We start from the raw sequence: 22,038 nt of genomic DNA on the forward strand, positions 1-22,038 counted from the left end.
AGACAGGAAATGGAATTTTCAAACCTGGATTACTGTATTTTGGAGGTCAGAAGGAAAAACGAGGTAAGTGATATTTAAATGCTCTAGCTTACAGCAATCAATTGATCTAATAAAAAACAAACCTTTAGTGTTCCTTTAAGTGGTTAAAGTGTATTCCCCCCCCAAAAAAATTGCATTTGAAAGACCACTGCGCAAATACCGTGTGACATAAAATCTTGCAATGATGGTCATTTTATTCTCTAGGGTCTCTGCTAAGAAAAAAAAAAACATGAATAATGTTTGGGGGGTTATAAATGTTTTAGAAAAAAATAAATACAAATTGCAACCAAAAATTCCAGAAAAGGTCCGGTCAGAAAGTGGTTAATGTCCATGGTTTTGATAATGGATGGTCAACAAGTTCATATAGGTGGGATGGTCAGGAGTCCACAACCGTCTCTCCATACAGTCAATACTTATTTATTACTGGCATTTGAATAGCTTTCCATCTAAGGTCCCCATCTTACATACAGTGGGGGGGAAGAACTATCGTCTCCCCTGCAGATTGTGTCATTTCCCCCCTTACATAGAAATGAAGGCCCAGATTCTCAAAGGCGTTACGATGGCGCAACACCATTAGCGCCGTCGTAACTCCTCATCTGGCCCCGGGTATCTATGCGACTGATTCTTAGAATTACGCATAGATACCCATTAGATCTGACAGGCGTAAGGCTCCATACTGTCAGATCTTAAATGTAATTTTTTTTCCCGCCGCTAGGTGTCGCCGACGTCGTTTTCCCCGTTGCTTATGTAAATTAGCAAATTACGACGATTCCCGAACGTACGCGCGCTCGACTCAGAGAATTTACGTCGTTTCCGTAGCCTTTCCGGCGCGTGAAGTTGCCCCTGGGTCTATGAGGCGCAGCCAATGTTAAGTATGGCCGTCGTTCCCGCGTCGAAATTTGAAAAATCGACGTCATTTGCGTAAGACGTCCGTGAATGGCGCTGGACGCCATTTACGTTAACGTCTAAGCAAATGACGTCGGTGCGACGTCATTTAGCGCAATGCACGTCGGGTAATTTACCCGACGGAGCATGCGCAGCACGCTCGGCGCGGGAACGCGCCTAATTTAAATGGTGCCCGCCCCATTTGAATTGGGCGGGCTTGCGCCGAGCGCTTTTACGATACACCGCCGCAAGTTTACAGGTAAGTGTTCTGAGAATCAGGCACTAACGCTGTAAACCTGCGGCGGTGTAACGTAAATCACATACGTTACGCTGCCCAGGAGCAACGTAATTGTATGAGAATCTGGGCCGAAGTGTCTATAATTTTTATTATAGGTGTATTTTATATGATAGAGACAGAATATCAACCAAAAATCCAGAAAAACACATGATACAAATGTTATAAATGGAGTTGCAGTTCAGTGAGTAAAATAAGTATTTGATCTCCAAGCAAAACATGACTTAGTAGTTGGTAGAGGTCGACCGATATTTGGCCTTTTTTATGAAATCGGCACAGATTTTTGTGCAAATTCGGCCAATTACTGACTGCACTCCTCCCTTCCCCACACTCTAGCGCGGCTCTGCCCGCTCGGTGTGTGAAACTGATGTTTGCAACTGAATGCAGAGAGAGAGAGGAGCTGTCATACTAATGCCCAGAACCAGCAACAGTCATCTGTTCCTGTGCGCCGGCGCGCGCTCCAAATGCACGCGGGTGTGCGTCAAATGTGCGCACGCGCATGTGCCTAGTACACACACACATGCGCGACGGGTGCACGCTCGGCGGGAACACGCGTGTGCTTGTTAAAGCAGTAGTTCCCCCTTAAAACACATTTCTAACAATACATTTGGAAGACTGCTTACACTGCGGGTAGGCTGGCTTTTTTTTTCGTACATACCTCGATATCGCCGTTTCATCCCTCGACTTCCGGGTATGAGTCTTATGGCGGTGGGCGTTCCTAGTTGATTGACGTTCCTCCGACCGGCGCATACTGCGCGTCACGACTTTCCGAAAGAAGCCGAACGTCGCTGCGCAGGCGCCGTATAGAGCCGACTCTATACGGCGCCTGCGCAATGACGTTCGGCTTCTGTCGGAAAGTCGTGACGCGCAGTATGCGCCGGTCGGAGGAACGTCAATCAACTAGGTCCAGCAAGACTCGTATCCGGAAGCCGAGGGATGAAACGGCGATATGCGATATGATCGAGGTATGTACGAAAAAAAAAAGGCCAGCCTACCCGCAGTGTAAGCAGTCTTCCGAATGTATTGTTAGAAATTTGTTTTAGGGGGAACCACCCCTTTAATGCACGATTGGCGCCATCAATCGTGCCGGACTGCTGTCATCACCAGGCACTCCTACCTCGCCACGCTCCCGAGCTTGCTGTCCCCACTCCAGCAGCTCCAGAGCCGGGGCTGTAAGAGAGGCCTCCTCCTGCACACTAGGCTCTGGCTACAAGGTACGTTCCAGTACATAACAGGAGCTGTCAGAATTCAGCAGTGATATCGGGGGTGGGTGGGACCCAGCAGCTATCAAACACCAGCCAATGGGATGGGATCTGGGCGGGCCGCTACGTGTATGTGGCCATGCCCCCCTTTTTAAACAGCCCAATCATTGGCTGGTGTTTGATAGATGCAGGGTCCCGCCCACCCCCGACATCACTGCTGAATTCTGACAGCTGGTCTCTCTGCATTCAGTTACATATAGTGTAACTGTGAAACTGACAAATCCACTCAGTGTGAAACCTGCCAGTGCCAACTGCCAGTGCCACCAACCAGTGGCAACTGCCCCCAAAAAAAGAAAAAACGGCCTAAAATATTGGCCGCAAAAATCTGCATCATATATCGGCCACCCCAATTTCTAAGTATCGGCATCGGCCAGAGAAAAACGCAAATTGGTCGACCTCTAGTAGTTGGTGGAGGTTCCTTGTTGGGAAGCACAGAGGTCGGACGTTTCTTGTAGGTGGTGATCAGGTCTCCACACATCTCAGGAGGGATTTTGGTCTCCACTCTTCTTTACAGATCTTCTCCAAATCCTTAAAAGGAGTTGTAAAAAAGGCAGAAGGTGCATTCCATGCATTAAGATAAACAGCCTCCTGATTGCCGGAGACACAGCGGCGACGCCATTGGCTCCCACTGCTGATGATCAAAGTCCGTTCTCCAATCAGTAGAGTGGGGGGCAGGGCCAAACCGAGGCTCTGTTTTCTGAATGGACACACAGAGCTGTGGCTTGGCTCGGGTGACCCCCATCTTGGCTGTCGGTTGACATCTCGAATTTTCAGCTCCCTCCATGAATTTTCTATAGGATTAAGGTCTGGAGACTGGCTAGGCCACTCCATGACCTTAATGTGCTTCTTTTTGAGCCACTCCTTTGTTGCCTTGGCGGTATGTTTTGGGTCATTGTCATGCTGGAAGACCCGTCCATGACCCATCTTCAGTGTTCTGGCTGAGGGAAGAAGGTTCTCATCCAAGATCTTACAATACATGGCCCCGCCCATTGGCCCCTCAATACGGCAAAGTTGGCCTGGACCTTTATCAGAGAAGCAGCCCCAAAGTATCATGTTTCCCCCTCCCCCGTGTGACTGTAGGGATGGAGTTCTTAGGGTCATAGTCACCTTTTTGCTTCCTTCAAACTCAGCGAGTCGAGTTAATGCCAAAGAGCTCGATTTTGGTCTCATCTGACCTCAGAACTTTCTCCCGATCTTCTCTGAATCATTTAGATGTTCATTGGGAGACTTCAGACGTTCTGTACTTGTGTCTTCCTGAGGAGGAGGACCTTGCGGGTGCTGCAGGATTTCAATCCATGGCGGTGTGTTGTGTTACCAATGGTGTGTTTGGTGACTGTGGTCACAACTGCCTTTATTCTTTCACAAGCTCCTCCCATGTAGTTCCAGACCGAGGACGATTGATGGTTATTTTGTATTTCTTCCATTTGTGAAAAATCACTCCAACAGTTGTCTCCTTCTCACCAAGCTTCTTGCTGAGGGTCTTGTAGCCCATTCCAGCCTTGTGCAGATCTCCAATCTTCTCCCCGACGTCCTCTGACAGATCTTTGGTCTTCCTCATGATGGTGAGATGTGATTGGAGGAAAGAGATTCTGTGGACAGGAGTCTTTTATACACATAACGAGTTGTCGTTAGGAGAACCTTCTTACATTGACAGGACTCATCTGTGTAGAAATCAACTGTGGGAGCGATAATTAGAAAATGGAAGACATACCAGACCACTGATAATCTCCCTCCATCTGGGGCCCCACGCAAGATTTCACCCTGTGGGGTCAAAATGATCACAAGAACGGTGAGCAAAAATCCCAGAACCACACGGGGACCTAGTGAATGACCTGCAGAGAGCTGAAACCAACATAACAAAGGCTACCATCAGTAACACACTACGCCGCCAGGGACTCAGATCCTGCAGTGCCAGACGTGTCCCCCTGCTTAAAGCGTTCACCCAATTATTTATTTTTTGATCTTTTCCCCTTAGATTCCTGCTCGTTTTGTCTAGGGGAATCGGCTAGTTGTTTTAAAATATGATCCGTACTTACCGTTTACGAGATGCATCTTCTTCCGTCGCTTCCGGGTATGGGTCTTCGGGAACGGGCGTTCCTTCTTGATTGACAGTCTTCCGAGAGGCTTCCGACGGTCGCATCCATCGCGTCACTCGTAGCCGAAAGAAGCCGAACGTCGGTGCGGCTCTATACTGCGCCTGCGCACCGACGTTCGGCTTCTTTCGGAAAATCGTGACGCGATGGATGCGACTGTCGGAAGCCTCTCGGAAGACTGTCAATCAAAATAGGAACGCCCAGTCCCGCAGCCCATACCCGGAAGCGGCGGAGAAGATGCATCTCGTAAACGGTAAGTACGGATCATATTTTAAAACAACTAGCCGATTCCCCTAGACAAAACGAGCATTCATCTAAGGGGAAAAAGTGTCATGTGCGGGTGAACCTCCGCTTTAAGCCAGTACATGTCCGGGCCAGTCTGAGGTTTGCTAGAGAGCATTTGGATGATCCAGAAGGAGGATTGGGAGAATGTCATAAGGTCAGATGAAACCAAAGTAGAACTGTTTGGTAGAAACCCACCTTTTCGTGATTGAGAGAGAATGCGGAGTTGCAACCAAAGAACACCATACCTACTGTGAAGCATGGGGGTGGCAACATCATGCTTTGGGGCTGTTTCTCTGCAAAGGGAACACGACGACTGATCCGTGTACATGAAAAAATGAATGAGGCCATGTATCGTGAGATTTTAAGTGCAAACCTCTTCCCATCAGCAAGGGCATTGATGATGAAACATGGCTGGATCTTTCAGCGTGACAATGATCCCAAACACACCGCCCGGGGCAACGAAGGAGGGGCTTTGTAAGAAGCATTTCAAGGTCCTGGAGTGGCCTAGCCAGTCTCCAGATCTCAACCCCATAGAAAACCTTTGGAGCGAGTTGAAAGTCCATGTTGCCCAGCGACAGCCCCAAAACATCACTGCTCTAGAGGAGATCTGCATGGAGGAGATCTGGGCCAACATACCAGCAACAGTGTGTGACAACCTTGTGAAGACTTACAGAAAACGTTTGACCTCTGTCATTGCCAACAAAGGATAGATAACAAAGTATTGAGATTAACTTTTCATATTCACCAAATACTTATTTTTCACCAGAATCTGCAAATAAATTCTTTCCAAATCAGACAATGTGATTGGATTTGTTTCCACATTTTGTTTCTCATAGTTGAGGTCTACCTATGATGACAATTACAGGCCCCTCTCATCTTTATAAGTGGGGGGAGAACTTGCACAATTGGTGGGGACTAAATACTTTTTTGCCCACTGTATGTGTGGAGAACAGAGCTCCGGCGGGTCACAGAAACAAAGAGCGGCGCTATTTGGCACAACTATATTACGGAAACACACACATTGTACATTATATAATACTGTAATAGAGAGGATTATAGGATTTTACAAGCATTTTATCTCAGTTCACACTGGGGATTCCTGACAGGCAGGGAGGGAGAGAAGACATCACATTACATGGTAAGACCTTCCCCGAAAATAAGCCCTAGAGGCCAAAAACGTTTCCAAGATGGCCGCCGACATGCAGAAAAACAGCATGCGGGCTACAAGAAAATGGCCGCCGATACATAGAACCGCATCACCGGTAAAATGGCGGCCATACACGTGTTTAAAAACCCAGCAGAACACAGTCCAGCACACACAGCACCATAAGTACAATAAAAAATAGCACCTCACAGCAGCACAGCCCCCCGGCAGTAACGGAGCCCCCCCAGGTGGACCCCCCACCTTACAGCCGCCACCCAGAACGGGTAAAGAGGGAGAGGAAGGTAGAGAGGAAAGCAGGGCGGACCCTCAATCGACCTCCCCAGGAATGCACCAGCCGAACCACCCTGCCAAGGCAAGGGGATACTACTTACCCGTCCTGCGACCACCGGCTGGAGGCATTCCAGACAGACCCAACGTCCGCGGCAGATACGGCATGGCTGTCGGCCCGGCACACTGTGACACAGCCATAGAGACCGGTCATATGTGTGCCCTGTAGCATACAGCTCACCCGCCACCCCTGGAGCAACGGGGCATGTCGTGGACGGCCCAGCGCGTAGCTAAAGGACGGCACACGCTCGATGGCCGAACATGGGGGGACAACAAGGATCGAGGATCCAGCCTGTCACCCAGTCGGCAGTTGATTGTAGATCCCAGGATCAAAAAAATGCAGGAAAAAAAAAATCAAATAAAAGAGAAAAAAAAAAAAAAAAAAAATCTCCAGAGCACATGGGCTCCAGAAGGGCCATGTCTTCTCCTAACGCTAGGCAGAAAAAAAAAACTGAGGCTGGATGATACAGAGAGTGGGATGTACCCGGGGGACCCGCCCTCTGGGAGGTGCTGTATTGAGAGAAGCGTTTTTAACACTTGAAGTGTTGTTTTTTCTGCCTAGTCTCTCCTGAAAGGAAGGATATATAACCCCTAAGGTCAATACTGCTGTGTCCGTCCATGAATAAGCCCTACTGTGTCTTTTGTTGCTAAAATTAATAGACCCGGCTTATTTTTGGGGAAACACGGTATGATAAAAATGATAGACCCTTCATTTCTTTGCAAGTGGGCGAACCTACACAATCTGCAGGGGAGACGATCATCATTTCCCCGACTGCGCATACACACACACACACTACATCCAACTTGGACAGCAGCCAGTGAACCTATTGGCATGTCTTTGGAGTGTGGGAGGAAACCCACACAAGCTCCGGGAGAACATGCATACTCCAGGCAGATGTTGCCCTGGCTGGGATTTGAACGGAGGACCCCGGTGCTGCAAGGCAAAAGTGCTAACCACTAAGCCAGGGTTTGACAAATGTGCTTGGAATCTAGGAGCCAGCTAAAAAAGTTAGGAGCCAGAAAACGCGACACCCGTCCCGACGAGCTTGCGCGCAGAAGCGAACACATGTGTGAGTAGCGTCCGCATATGTAAACGGTGTTTAAACCACTCATGTAAGGTATCGCCGTGATTGGTAGAGCGAGAGCAATAATTCTAGCCCTAGACCTCCTCTGTAACTCAAAACATGCAACCTGTAGATTTTTTTTAAACGTCGCCTATGAAGATTTTAAAGGGTAAAAGTTTGTCGCCATTCCACGAGCGAACGTAATTTTGAAGCGTGACATGTTGGGTATGAATTTACTCGGCGTAACATTATCTTTCACAATATAAAAAAAAATGAGGATAACTTTACTGTTGTTTTATTTTTTAATTAACCACTTAAGGACCAGACCAATATGCTGCTAAATGACCCAAGGGGTTTTTACAATTCGGCACAGCGTCGCTTTAACAGACAATTGCGCAGTCGTGCGACGTGGCTCCCAAACAAAATTGGCGTCCTTTTTTCCCCACAAATAGAGCTTTCTTTTGGTGGTATTTGATCACCTCTGCGGTTTTTAGTTTTTGCGCTATAAACAAAAATAGAGCGACAATTTTGAAAAAATTCAATATTTTTTACTTTTTGCTATAATAAATATTCCCCAAAAACATATAAAAAACATTTATTTTTTCCTCAGTTTAGGCCGATACGTATTCGTCAACCTATTTTTGGTAAAAAAAAAAAAAAATCGCAATAAGCGTTTATCGATTGGTTTGCGCAAAATTTATAGCGTTTACAAAATAGGGGATAGTTTTATTGCATTTTTATTAATTTTTTTTTTTTTACTACTATTGGCGGCGATCAGCGATTTTTTTGTGACTGCGCCATTATGGCGGACACTTCGGACAATTTTGACACATTTTTGGGACCATTGTCATTTTCACAGCAAAAAATGCATTTAAATTGCATTCTTTATTGTGAAAATGACAGTTGCAGTTTGGGAGTTAACCACAGGAGGCGCTGTAACATTTAGTGTTCACCTAGTGTGTGTTTACTAGTGTAGGGGGGTGTGGCTGTAGGAATGACGTCATCGATCGAGTCTCCCTATAAAAGGGATCACTCGACCGATACGCCGCCACAGTGGAGCACGGGGAAGCCGTGTTTACAAACGGCTCTCCCCGTACTTCAGCTCCGGGGAGCGATCGCGAGGGGGCGGCTATAAACGAATAGCCGGGCCGTCATCCCGGATCGCTCCCCGCGGGTTACCGACCGCCGCATGTGCCGGGGGGGGGGGGGGGTCCCGATCGGACCCCCGACCCACGTCTAGGCAGGCACGTGCAGTTACGTTGATGTGCCTATCCGTGCCACTCTGCTGACGTATATGTACATGAGGCGGTCGGCAAGTGGTTAAAAATAGTGCAATTTTTCCCCAAAAAAGTGCGCTTGTAAGACCGCTGCGCAAATACGGCGTGACAGAAAGTATTGCAACAATCGCCATTTTATTCACTAGGGTGTTAGGATAAAAAATATATATAATGTTTGGGGGTTCTAATTAGAGGGAAGAAGATGGCAGTGAAAATAGTGAAAAATTACATTAGAATTGCTGTTTAACTTGTAATGCTTAACTTGTAATACCAACGGCCACCACCAGATGGCACCAGCTCACACAAGGAAAAGCTGGGGACTTCAGAAAAAAAAAAAAAAAAACTTTTTTTGTCCACCTTCCAAGCCAAGTCGCCACACCAACATTATAAAAGTTGAGTTTTATTACACAGAACAGAGATAACAGAAATAATAAAATAAATAATACAGACGGCGACACTCACAGGCCGCGTAGTGTTTTCAGAAACACTCATAGAAGGCACCCAAACAGATAAATAACAGTTATCCACGTTATATCCGGAGCCCCCCCATCCAGATGTAGTGTGGGGAGGGAAGACCAGCGTAGCCAGCGCAGGATCACCACACTACACCGGCGATGGAGCGACCAACTCGGGTTACACCCCAAACAGCAGCCGCAGATCGGCCAGCGTGAGTTTGGTGAAGGTGGTGCCGTTTCCGGTGAGGACTTTCTTTGCCAATTCCTTCTTCTTCTCCTGAAGTTGGGTGATCTTCTCCTCCACCGTCCCCTCACACACAAACCTGCAGGGGGCAGCACAGAGTGATTACAGGGCGACACCAGACAGGAAAGGCGGAAGAAGCGCCACGTGAGAATTTCACATCTAAAAATGCAGAGAGAGCTTCCGGAAATAAAACAATCTCCTCCGGGTCAGCTCTATACGGGATAATAGTTCTTTATTGCAGGTTCTTACCTGCTTCTGTTCTGTAGCTGTAATGATAGGCTAAGCCACAAGACACCCAAAATGAGGTCCGGGTGAAATAATCTGCCATCATTCTGGTCACAGTGGGTTTCAGTGTAATAAGAAACAACATCACATCCTACTCTAGGGTTGTCCCGATACCACTTTTTTAGGACTGAGTACAAGTACCGATACTTTTTTTCAAGTACTCGCCGATACCGAATACCGATACTTTTTTTTAAATGTGTCCCCAAATGCAGCCATGTCCCCCCACAAATGCAGCCATGTCCCCCCCCCCCCATGTCCCTCCATATCCAGCCATGTCTCCCCCCATATCCCCCCCCATGCAGCCATGTCACCCCATATGCAGCCATGTCCCCCATATGCAGCCATGTCCCCCATATGCAGCCATGTCTCCCCCCTCCATGCAGCCATGTCCCCCATATGCAGCCATGTCTCCCCCATATGCAGCCATGTCTCCCCCCATATCCCCCCCCATGCAGCCATGTCACCCCATATGCAGCCATGTCCCCCATATGCAGCCATGTCTCCCCCCCCCATGCAGCCATGTCCCCCATATGCAGCCATGTCCCCCATATGCAGCCATGTCCCCCATATGCAGCCATGTCCCCCCCCCCCATATGCAGCCATGCCCCCCCCCCCCATATGCAGCCATGTCCCCCATATGCAGCCATGTCCCCCCCCCCATATGCAGCCATGTCCCCCCCCCCCATATGCAGCCATGTCCCCCCCCCATATGCAGCCATGTCCCCCTTACATGCATCCCGCTGCCGCCGACTGGTTAAAACGCGCGGGGAACATTACAGCTTTCATTTGAATAGCTGTAATGATTCGCGCCGCGCTGCGTATAGACACTCCCCCTTGCTCGGGATTGGACAGTTCACCCGAGCAAGGGGGAGTGTCTATACGCGGCGCAAATCATTACAGCTATTCAAAAGGAAAGCTGTAATGTTCCCCGCGCGTATTAACCAGTCGGCGGCAGCGGGGATGCGGCGTAACGGCGGCGGCAGTATTCTATTTGGGTATCGGGGGTATTTGCGGGAGTACGAGTACTCTCGCAAATACTCGGAATTGGTCCCGATACCGATACTAGTATCGGTATCGGGACAACCCTATCCTACGCGATTATTTAATGCATTAAAAACTTCAGCACAGTTCATTCAAGGCCACTTTCTCCTCCCCTCCCCCGAAAACCATGGAATTGGAGGACCCACCTATCTAGCCATTCACTCTATATCCAATCAGGGAGGCCTTTCCTCTAGTCAGGGGTGTCTAACCTGTGGTCTGCGGGCCTAGAGAGGTTTAGCATCCGGCCCGTCTGAATGGACACTGGGGATGCTGTGGCAGCTTACATAGACGAGCCAGGCAAATGCACGCCTGGAGGGATGCTGACAAACATAGTTGATGGGTGCAGGGTGTATGCCAATGAGGTCAGCTGGTGAACTCCTTCCCTGGTCCTACTGGTTTTCTCATCCAATGCTTGTGCACCACCTACCTGAAGAATTTGGTCATTTCATGTCATGGATGGGTGGGTGTCACTATGATAAAAAGGACATGTGGAGGGTGGGTGTTACTATTATAGTAAGACATGCAGGGGGGCGGGTGTCACTAGGATAGGAGGATATGTGGGGGGTGGGTGTCATACTAGAATGTGGAATAAGGGGTGGCACTATGATAGGGAGATGTGGAGGGAGGGGTGGCACTATGATGGGGAGGGACGGGTGGCACTATGATAGGGAGATGTGGCACTATGATAGAGAGATGTGGAGGGAGGGGGTGGCACTATGAAATAGGATGTGGAGGGAAGGGTGGCACTATGATAGAGATGTGGAGGGAGGGGTGGCATTATGATAGAGAGATGTGGAGAGAGGGGTGGCACTATGATAGAGAGATGTGAAGGGAGGGGTGGCACTATGAAATAGGCTGTGGAGGGAGGGATGGCACTATGATAATAGGCTGTGGAGGGAGGGGTGGAGCTATGATAATAGGCTGTGGAGGGAGGGGTGGAGCTATGATAATAGGATGTAGAGGGAGGGGTGGCACTATGATAATAGGATGTAGAGGGAGGGGTGGCATTATAATAGGCTGTGGAGGGAGGGGTGGAGCTATGATAATAGGCTGTGGAGGGAGGGGTGGAGCTATGATAATAGGCTGTGGAGGGAGGGGTGGAGCTATGATAATAGGCTGTGGAGGGAGGGGTGGAGCTATGATAATAGGCTGTGGAGGGAGGGGTGGAGCTATGATAATAGGCTGTGGAGGGAGGGGTGGAGCTATGATAATAGGCTGTGGAGGGAGGGGTGGAGCTATGATAATAGGCTGTGGAGGGAGGGGTGGAGCTATGATAATAGGCTGTGGCCCCTGTGTATTGTCTGTGCGATTCCCTTGCTATGATCGCAGTGGAGATCGCCTATAATTCAGTAGAGAGGACTCCTCTCACCTGTGTATCACCACGTCCTTGCGTTGTCCTACGCGGTATATGCGGTCACACGCCTGGTCCTCCAGTGCCGGATTCCTGAGGGAGAGGAAGATAAATCAGACGCTTCACTTTTGATAACTGCGAAGAGAGATGGAATATGAGAAGGGTGTGGTCAGTAGGGGGTGGAATATGAGAAGGGTGTGGTCAGTAGGGGGTGGAATATGAGAAGGGTGTGGTCAGTAGGGGGTGGAATATGAGAAGGGTGTGGTCAGTGGGGTGTGGAATATGAGAATGGTGTGGTCAGTGGAATATGAGAAGGGTGTGGTCAGTATGTGGGGTGGAATATGAGAAGGGTGTGGTCAGTAGAGAGATGAAATATGAGAAGGGTGTGGTCAGTATAGGGTGGAATATGAGAAGGGTGTGGTCAGTATGGGGTGGAATGTGAGAAGGGTGTGGTCAGTAGAGGGTGGAATATGAGAAGGGTGTGGTCAGTATGGGGTGGAATGTGAGAAGGGTGTGGTCAGTAGAGGGTGGAATATGAGAAGGGTGTGGTCAGTAGGGTGTGGAATATGAGAAGGGTGTGGTCGGCAGAGTGATGGAATATGAGAAGGGTGTGGTCAGTAGAGAGATGGAATATGAGAAGGGTGTGGTCAGCAGAGGGTGGAATGTGAGAAGGGTGTGGTCAGTAGAGGGTGGAATATGAGAAGGGTGTGGTCAGCAGAGGGTGGAATGTGAGAAGGGTGTGGTCAGTAAAGGGTGGAATATGAGAAGGGTGTGGTCAGTAGGGTGTGGAATATGAGAAGGGTGTGGTCGGCAGAGTGATGGAATATGAGAAGGGTGTGGTCAGCAGAGTGATGGAATATGAGAAGGGTGTGGTCAGTATGGGGTGGAATATGAGAAGGGTGTGGTCAGTACCAGGAGGCGGTGCAATTGGAGAAAAGAGGAAATGGGGCGTTACCAGTGCATGTCCAATAGGAAGAGGTGGTTCCCACCAATCAGGTTTAATCCGACTCCTCCGGCACACAGAGACACGAGCATCACCTACACAGGAGAAAGGACCATAAATACATCACCCCAGAGAAGGAATGGAGGTGTCTGTACACCATTCTCCCTCATCCACCGTGTCTGGGTGAGCACTCAGCCAGTGTGACATGTTGGGTATCTATGTACTCGGTGTAACATCTTTTATATGAAGTGTTAATGTGAGATCCGAGGTCTTTTTATTCTCCAGGGTCTCTAATGCTAAAAACATATATAATGTTTGGGGGTTACAAGTAATTTTTTTTAGCAAAAACCCGACAGATTTCACTTGTATGAGAGAAGTGATAGAAATTGGCCCCCGTTGGTAAGTGGATAATGGGAGGACCGTGTCTCATACCTGGGGCCCCCGGGACGTGTCTCATTCCTGGGGCCCCCGGGACGTGTGTCTCATACCTGGGGCCCCCGGGACCTGTGTCTCATACCTGGGGCCCCCGGGACGTGGCTCATACCTGGGGCCCCCGGGACGTGGCTCATACCTGGGGCCCCCGGGGCGTGGCTCATACCTGGGGCCCCCGGGGCGTGGCTCATACCTGGGGCCCACGGGACGTGTTTCATACCTGGGGCCTCCGGGGCGTGGCTCATACCTGGGGCCCCCGGGACACGTCTCATACCTGGGGCCCCCGGGGCGTGGCTTATACCTGGGGCCTCCGGGGCGTGACTCATACCTGGGGCCCCCGGGACACGTCTCATACCTGGGGCCCCCGGGGCGTAGCTTATACCTGGGGCCCCCGGGGCGCGTCTCATACCTGGGGCGTGTCTCATACCTGGGGCCTCCGGGGCGTGTTTCATACCTGGGGCCTTCGGGACGTGGCTCATACCTGGGGCCTCCGGGACGTGGCTCATACCTGGGGCCCCCGGGACGTGGCTCATACCTGGGGCCCCCGGGACGTGGCTCATACCTGGGGCCCCCGGGACGTGTGTCTCATACCTGGGGCGTGTCTCATACCTGGGGCCCCTGGGGCGTGTCTCATACCTGGGGCCCCGGGACGTGTCTCATACCTGGGGCCCCGGGACGTGTCTCATACCTGGGGCCCCGGGACGTGTCTCATACCTGGGGCCCCCGGGACGTGTCTCATACCTGGGGCCCCCGACACGTGTCTCATACCTGGGGCCCCCGGGACGTGTCTCATACCTGGGGCCCCCGACACGTGTCTCATACCTGGGGCCCCCGGGGCGTGTCTCATACCTGGGGCGTGTCTCATACCTGGGGCCCCGGGACGTGTCTCATACCTGGGGCCTCCGGGGGTTTACATTGAACTCCTCCACCACGTCCATGCGCTGTTTGGGATTGACAGAACCGTCGATCGTGGCGTAAGAAAGTCCGATCCGCTTCAAGTGTACGGCTACGATCCTCAGCATGCTGGTCCACTGAGACACGATGACGCTGGGGGAGGGGCGGTACAACAAGGTCAGGGGGAGGGGTGACAGAGGACAGACTTTTATCCATCCAATCCCAATGACAGACACATTACCCAGAATCCTCTGCTCTGTGACAGACAAGGAGACACCATGGAGCTTCTCTCACCTCTTCTGGGGCTCAGCGCTGGAGCTTATGGATTTCAGGTGTGACATCAGAGAGTCGATCTGGAGGAAAAGACAAGGAAGAGGGGGAGGAAAGAGGAGACAAGGAAGAGGGGGAGGAAAGAGGAGACAAGGAAGAGGAAGAAGAGACAAGGAAGAGGAAGAAGAGACAAGGAAGAGGAAGAGGAGACAAGGAAGAGGAAGAGGAGACAAGGAAGAGGAAGAGGAGACAAGGAAGAGGAAGAGGAGACAAGGAAGAGGAAGAAGAGACAAGGAAGAGGAAGAAGAGACAAGGAAGAGGAAGAAGAGACAAGGAAGAGGAAGAGGAGACAAGGAAGAGGAAGAAGAGACAAGGAAGAGGAAGAAGAGACAAGGAAGAGGAAGAAGAGACAAGGAAGAGGAAGAAGAGACAAGGAAGAGGAAGAAGAGACAAGGAAGAGGAAGAAGAGACAAGGAAGAGGAAGAAGAGACAAGGAAGAGGAGACAAGGAAGAGGAGGAGGAAGAGGAGACAAGGAAGAGGGAGAGGAAAGAGGAGACAAGGAAGAGGAAGAGGAGACAAGGAAGAGGAAGAAGAGACAAGGAAGAGGAAGAAGAGACAAGGAAGAGGAAGAAGAGACAAGGAAGAGGAAGAGGAGACAAGGAAGAGGAAGAGGAGACAAGGAAGAGGAAGAAGAGACAAGGAAGAGGAAGAAGAGACAAGGAAGAGGAGACAAGGAAGAGGAGGAGGAAGAGGAGACAAGGAAGAGGGAGAGGAAAGAGGAGACAAGGAAGAGGAAGAGGAGACAAGGAAGAGGAAGAAGAGACAAGGAAGAGGAAGAAGAGACAAGGAAGAGGAAGAAGAGACAAGGAAGAGGAAGAAGAGACAAGGAAGAGGAAGAGGAGACAAGGAAGAGGAAGAGGAGACAAGGAAGAGGAAGAAGAGACAAGGAAGAGGAAGAAGAGACAAGGAAGAGGAAGAAGAGACAAGGAAGAGGAAGAAGAGACAAGGAAGAGGAAGAAGAGACAAGGAAGAGGAAGAGGAGACAAGGAAGAGGAAGAGGAGACAAGGAAGAGGAAGAAGAGACAAGGAAGAGGAAGAAGAGACAAGGAAGAGGAAGAAGAGACAAGGAAGAGGAAGAAGAGACAAGGAAGAGGAAGAAGAGACAAGGAAGAGGAAGAAGAGACAAGGAAGAGGAAGAAGAGACAAGGAAGAGGAAGAAGAGACAAGGAAGAGGAAGAAGAGACAAGGAAGAGGAAGAGGAGACAAGGAAGAGGAGACAAGGAAGAGGAGGAGGAAGAGGAGACAAGGAAGAGGAGGAGGAAGAGGAGACAAGGAAGAGGGGGAGGAAAGAGGAGACAAGGAAGAGGGGGAGGAAAGAGGAGACAAGGAAGAGGAAGAGGAGACAAGGAAGAGGAAGAAGAGACAAGGAAGAGGAAGAAGAGACAAGGAAGAGGAAGAAGAGACAAGGAAGAGGAAGAGGAGACAAGGAAGAGGAAGAGGAGACAAGGAAGAGGAAGAGCAGACAAGGAAGAGGAGACAAGGAAGAGGAAGAGGAGACAAGGAAGAAGAGGAGACAAGGAGGAAACAAGGAGTAAGAGGAGGAGACGACAAGGAGGAAGAGGAGACAAGGAGGAGGAGGAGAAAGAGGAGGAGACGACAAGGAGGAAGAGGAGACAAGGAGGAGGAGGAGAAAGAGGAGGAGACGACAAGGAGGAAGAGGAGACAAGGAGGAGGAGGAGAAAGAGGAGGAGACGACAAGGAGGAAGAGGAGACAAGGAGGAGGAGGAGAAAGAGGAGGAGACGACAAGGAGGAAGAGGAGACAAGGAGGAAGAGGAGGAGGAGACAAGAAAGAAGAGGAGACAAGGAAGAGGAGGAGGAGACAAGGAAGAAGAGGAGACAAGGAGGAGGAGAAAGAGGAGGAGACGACGGCAAGGAGGAAGAGGAAGAGGAGACAAAGAGGAGGAGGAAGAGGAAGAGGAGACGACAAGAAGGAGGAGGAGGAGACAAGAAGGAGGAGACGACAAGAAGGAGGCAGAGGAGACAAGGAGGAGGAGGAGGTCAGACGTTGTGTACCAAAGGCAGATTGTGTCACTAGTGACATTTTTTCTTTTACACCCGGTGATGTCATTACTGGGTCTCTGTGCTTCTCTATACAATGCATGTCTGGTGGGAGGGGCCAGAAGAGTGCTGTACACAGCTTCCTGAAAACATCACAGTACTCCTCCCAAGAGCCCTCAGCTCTGATGCAAGCAGTGGGAGGGCTCTTGGGAGGAGTTATGCAAATATAAAAATATGTCTTGATGGGTGGGTGAGTCAGTCTGGAGGAGTGGGCGTGTATTTTCAGGCAGAGCACCCTAGGTAACGCCCACATGTCACGGCGAGCCTCCACGTTCAAAGGTAAGTGTAATTAGTGGTAGGACACGCCCCCTTCTGAGTCTCCGCCTGATCTCTCCATTCAGCTGGGCGCATGAACTTGCTAATTGCAAAGACAAACACTACATTACCAAAAGTATTGGGACGCCTGCCTTTACACGCACATGATCATTAATGACCTCCCAGTCTTAGGCTCCATTCAGACCCCATTCACACCTTCGCGTTTTGTCGCATGTAGCGTGACGCGAACAAACGCCAGAGGGACGAAAAGCAATGAAAGTCAATGGGGATGGTTCACATCTGCACGCTGATGCGCCTGACGCGCATCGCCTGTAGTCAAAAGAAGTTCCGGACCCTTTTTTGTCGCGCAATACGCGCGTATTTGAGCGTTTTTGGTTTTCCATTGAAATCAATGTAAAACGCCAGATACGCGCGTATTGCGCGACAACAAGCGTTTGCTACGGGCGTTTTGTCAATAGAACTTGTCGCCCATGCAGAAGATTAAAAAAATCTACCAACATAGCAACAAGTGATGAAAAGATGATAGTTTTTCCTATTGGCTAAAAAAAAAACGTCTAAGTACAAAAACGTCGGACAACGCTGTATGCAAACGCGCATATTAGCATGAATACGCGCAAAAAAACTGCCGAAAAAAAACGCCGGAAAACGCCGCTATTGCCTACGCCTAGGTGTGAATGCAGCCTCACACCTAGGCGTTTTTACGCCTGTAGCGCGACGCGCACAAACGCCAGAGGGACGAAAAGTAATGAAAGGCAATGGGGATGGTTCACATCTGAACGCCTAAACGCCTGTAGCTCAAAAAAGTTCCGGACCCTTTTTTGTCGCTCCTAGCGCGCGATATGCACGTATTTGAGCGTTTTTTTTTTTACATTGAAGTCAATGTAAAAGGCCTGATACGCGCGTATTGCGCGTAAACACGCGCTTGTACAAGCGTTTTGACGCCTGTGTTGCTGAAATCCGGAAGAGGTATATTCACCCAGGAAGAGGAATAAAAAATTCCTAGGAGAGCAACAAGTGATGTCAGGGATGATAATTTTTCTTATTGGCTAATATGGAAAAAGACAAAGTACAAAAACATCGAACGCCACTGTGCGAAAACGCGTGCAAACGCGCATATACGCGCGACAAAAACGTCGGTAAAAAATCGCCTGTAAAAACGCCTGTACGCCCTACGCCTAGGTGTGAATGGAGCCTTAGTCCGGAGGGTTCAGTATTGAGTTGGCTCCGCCCTTTGCAGCCATAACAGCTTCAACTCTTCTGGGAAGGCCGTCCACAAGGTTTAGGAGGGTGTCTATGGGAATGTTTGACCAATTCTTCCAGAAGAGCATTTGTGAGGTCAGGCACTGATGTTGGATGAGAAGGCCTGGCTCACAGTCTCCACTCCAATTCATCCCAAAGGTGTTCTATGGGGTTGAGGTCAGGACTCTGTGCAGGCCATTCTGTATATTGTTTGCCTTTACCAAAAAGTGCCCTTGCTATAGCTGTTAGGTTACATACCTCCATACAGGCTAAAAAAACTCCCAGGGAGGTGGCATCACCCCATCCTGCCTCGTTGCTAGGACGTTGCTAAGGTGCTCCCAGCTGCTACAGCTTCCCCCCCATCATAGGAGTGAGCCCCCCCACATGTGTGGTCCACTATCTCTAGACTCCTTTACTGCACTGCTGAGCTAAAATCTACTGCAACATGGAGGAGGGAGCGCAGGCAAAGGGGTTCAAACCAGCTGGAGGCGTCTTAGCAACAGCCTAGCGATGAAGCGGGATGGGAGTTTTTCAGGAGCTATGTAAAGAGATTACACCTAGAGCAAAGCCACAATTTAACTTCAGTCAAAGCTGCACAGGTGCCCCCCCCCCCCCCCCGGCATAGACAGCTCTGTGGTAACCCTTTGAACCCCCAATTTCTGATGACGAAGACGCCCTGTCTGTTATGTCTGGCAGGGGGTCTCTCACACAGCTCATCCCCGGTCACCTTTGTGCTGTTGCAGTCGCTCTCGAACAGCTTGGCGCTGAAGTTGGTTCCGTTGAGGGAGACGGTGGATTTGGGGTCCGGGGTCTGGAGGTCACACAGGGTCAGGGCGTTGAGTTGCTCCTCCAGGGTCAGGCTCAGCCCTTCGCTCTTCATCTCCGTCTGGTCCAAAGTCTGCAGGAGAGATCCGGGCACAGAGAGGAGATACAAGAAATGGATGGGAGGTGAGAGACGCCGGAGAAATGGATGGACAGGAATCACTCAGAACATTTCTCATTACAGGGAATACATAATCCGTTCCAGGAGAATGCTTGTAATCCAAAGCGCTCGCATATCAAAGCGAGTTTCCCCATAGGAATCAATGGGAACCCTGAAAATTCGTTCCACATTGACTTATATTGTATGCAGTACTGCATTTGGCCAGAGGTGGGGCGCCGAAGAGACTCGGAAATACGCGGAGACCGCTCGGATGCACTTGGAAACCCTCGGAGAGACTCGAGAGCGGAGTATTTCCGAGTGCATCTGAACGGCTCCGAATGCCACCGGCGCCCCCCACACCTCTGGTCAAATGCAGTACTGCACACCGCAGAGGCTTGAATCCTCCTTGTTTTGCGAGACGACACTCGCAAACCGAGTCAGGTTTTTTTTTTTTTTTTAAAGTAACAGCTTGTATTGCGAAACGCTCAAAACCGCGTTACTCGCAATCCGAGGTATTCCTGTATTCAGAATCAGCCCTGCCCCACAGAACAGCCCTGACTGGCAGGAGCCACAATGACGTCACTCCTACGTGGGAGCCGCTGCTTATTGCTTATGGGGGGTTGTGAACTAGTGCTTGGAGATTGATATTTATGTTACAAAAGAGGATTTGGGGGGCGGGGGGGATTGGAGATTGATATTTATTTTACAAAGAGGGATTTGGGGGGGGGGGGGGATTGGAGATTTATATATTTATGTTACAAAGCAGGATTTGGGGGGGGGGGGGGGGAGCTTTGAGATTGATATTTATGTTACAAAGCAGGATTTTGGGGGGGGGGGGGGGGGGGAGCTTTGAGATTGATATTTATGTTACAAAGCAGGATTTTGGGGGGGGGGGGGGGGGGAGCTTTGAGATTGATATTTATGTTACAAAGCAGGATTTTGGGGGGGGGGGGGGGGGGGGAGCTTTGAGATTGATATTTATGTTACAAAGCAGGATTTTGGGGGGGGGGGGGGGGGGGGAGCTTTGAGATTGATATTTATGTTACAAAGCAGGATTTGGGGGGCGGGGGGGATTGGAGATTTATATATTTATGTTACAAAGCAGGATTTTGGGGGGGGGGGGGGGGAGCTTTGAGATTGATATTTATGTTACAAAGCAGGATTTGGGGGGGGGGGGGGATTGGAGATTTATATATTTATGTTACAAAAGGAGGATTTGGGGAGGGGGGGGGCTTTGAGATTGATATTTATGTTACAAAAGGAGGATTTGGGGGGGGGGGGGGTAAGAGCTTGGAGATTGATATTTATTTTACAAAGAGGGATTTGGGGGGGGGGATTGGAGATTGATATGTATGTTACAAAGGAGGATTTGGGGGGGGGGAGCTTGGAGATTGATATTTATGTTACAAAGCAGGATTTGGGGAGGGGGGGGGGGGGGATTGGAGATTGATATTTATGTTACAAAGGAGGATTTGGGGGGGGGGGGGGGTATTTGCGCTAGTAGGGATGATTAGGGGGGGATTTGTGCTAGGAGAGGGGAACATTTCTGTTTTGGGAGAATTTTGGATTGCAAGGGTAAGTGTTAAGATTAGTGACCAGTTTTGGGGGGTATTTTTTCTGACACATAATTTTGGGGGGGGGGGGGGGGGGGGGGAGGGGTCCTGGGCACTAGATGTCCTTGTCCCGGCACGGCATACAGGGGACACTTACCGTCTTCAGCAGGGACGGGTGGCAGCAGCACTGACGTAGGCGGAGAAGGAGGGACAGAATGTGCACCGTACTGGTCCCCTGAGCGGGCGGAGCTGAGGACAAGGCATTCTGGGTGGAGCCAAACTCCCGAGCAACTGTGAGGAGGGAAAGGAGAGGCGGTGAGAGAGACGACAGGATAGTAAATCCACCCAAACACATCTAGAGACACCTAACATAGGCACAGAGAACCGGGGGGTGGGGAGATTCCAGACTTACCTTTCTCAAAGGGATTTTCTGCCCCCTTTGGTGTGGTCTGTGCCCCCCCTTCATGTCTCTTCAAGTAATTCTGCAGAGTAGATCTGTAGGGGGAGGTAGAAGGAGATGTTAGAACCGAAGGAGACCATGTGACTGATAGTAATCCCCCGCCCCCCCCGGACACTTCTGAACTGTTCTTATTACTTTACCCACCACACCATCTTCCAATCATCACTTCCTGTACCCACCACACCACTATCCATTCCATGGTCCTCCTTCCCGTAGTCTTCCGTTCCATGGCCCTCCTTCCCGTAGCCTTCCGTTCCACGGTCCTCCTTCCCGTAGTCTTCCGTTCCATGGTCCTCCTTCCCGTAGCCTTCCGTTCCACGGTCCTCCTTCCCGTAGCCTTCCGTTCCACGGTCCTCCTTCCCGTAGTCTTCCGTTCCATGGCCCTCCTTCCCGTAGCCTTCCGTTCCACGGTCCTCCTTCCCGTAGTCTTCCGTTCCATGGTCCTCCTTCCCGTAGTCTTCCGTTCCATGGTCCTCCTTCCCGTAGTCTTCCGTTCCATGGTCCTCCTTCCCGTAGTCTTCCGTTCCATGGTCCTCCTTCCCGTAGCCTTCCGTTCCACGGTCCTCCTTCCCGTAGTCTTCCGTTCCATGGCCCTCCTTCCCGTAGCCTTCCGTTCCACGGTCCTCCTTCCCGTAGTCTTCCGTTCCATGGTCCTCCTTCCCGTAGTCTTCCGTTCCATGGTCCTCCTTCCCGTAGTCTTCCGTTCCACGGTCCTCCTTCCCGTAGTCTTCCGTTCCATGGTCCTCCTTCCCGTAGTCTTCCGTTCCATGGCCCTCCTTGCCGTAGTCTCTTCCTTTCCATGGTCCTCCTTCCCATAGCCTTCCTTTCCATGGTCCTCCTTCCCGCAGTCTTCCGTTCCAT

The 22,038-nt window shown here is 50.4% G+C and overlaps 1 protein-coding gene across 2 annotated transcripts in view; it reads right to left on the minus strand.

Moving 5' to 3' along the window:
- Positions 1-9,076: 9,076 nt before the first annotated feature.
- The window catches only part of TTF2 (transcription termination factor 2), a 48,853-nt gene continuing 35,891 nt past the window's right edge, over positions 9,077-22,038 (minus strand). For both annotated transcript variants that reach the window (XM_040334134.1, XM_040334135.1), the window contains exons 17-24: positions 21,130-21,212; positions 20,875-21,008; positions 18,970-19,140; positions 14,632-14,690; positions 14,337-14,490; positions 13,024-13,106; positions 12,087-12,161; positions 9,077-9,470 (exon numbers count right to left, since the gene is read on the minus strand). In XM_040334134.1, the coding sequence (XP_040190068.1) occupies positions 9,326-9,470; positions 12,087-12,161; positions 13,024-13,106; positions 14,337-14,490; positions 14,632-14,690; positions 18,970-19,140; positions 20,875-21,008; positions 21,130-21,212 (904 nt within the window). In that variant the 3' untranslated portion in view covers positions 9,077-9,325. The remainder of the gene's footprint in view (positions 9,471-12,086; positions 12,162-13,023; positions 13,107-14,336; positions 14,491-14,631; positions 14,691-18,969; positions 19,141-20,874; positions 21,009-21,129; positions 21,213-22,038) is intronic.

This window comes from Rana temporaria (genome assembly GCF_905171775.1).
Source record: "Rana temporaria chromosome 2 unlocalized genomic scaffold, aRanTem1.1 chr2j, whole genome shotgun sequence".
Lineage (NCBI taxonomy): Eukaryota > Metazoa > Chordata > Amphibia > Anura > Ranidae > Rana > Rana temporaria.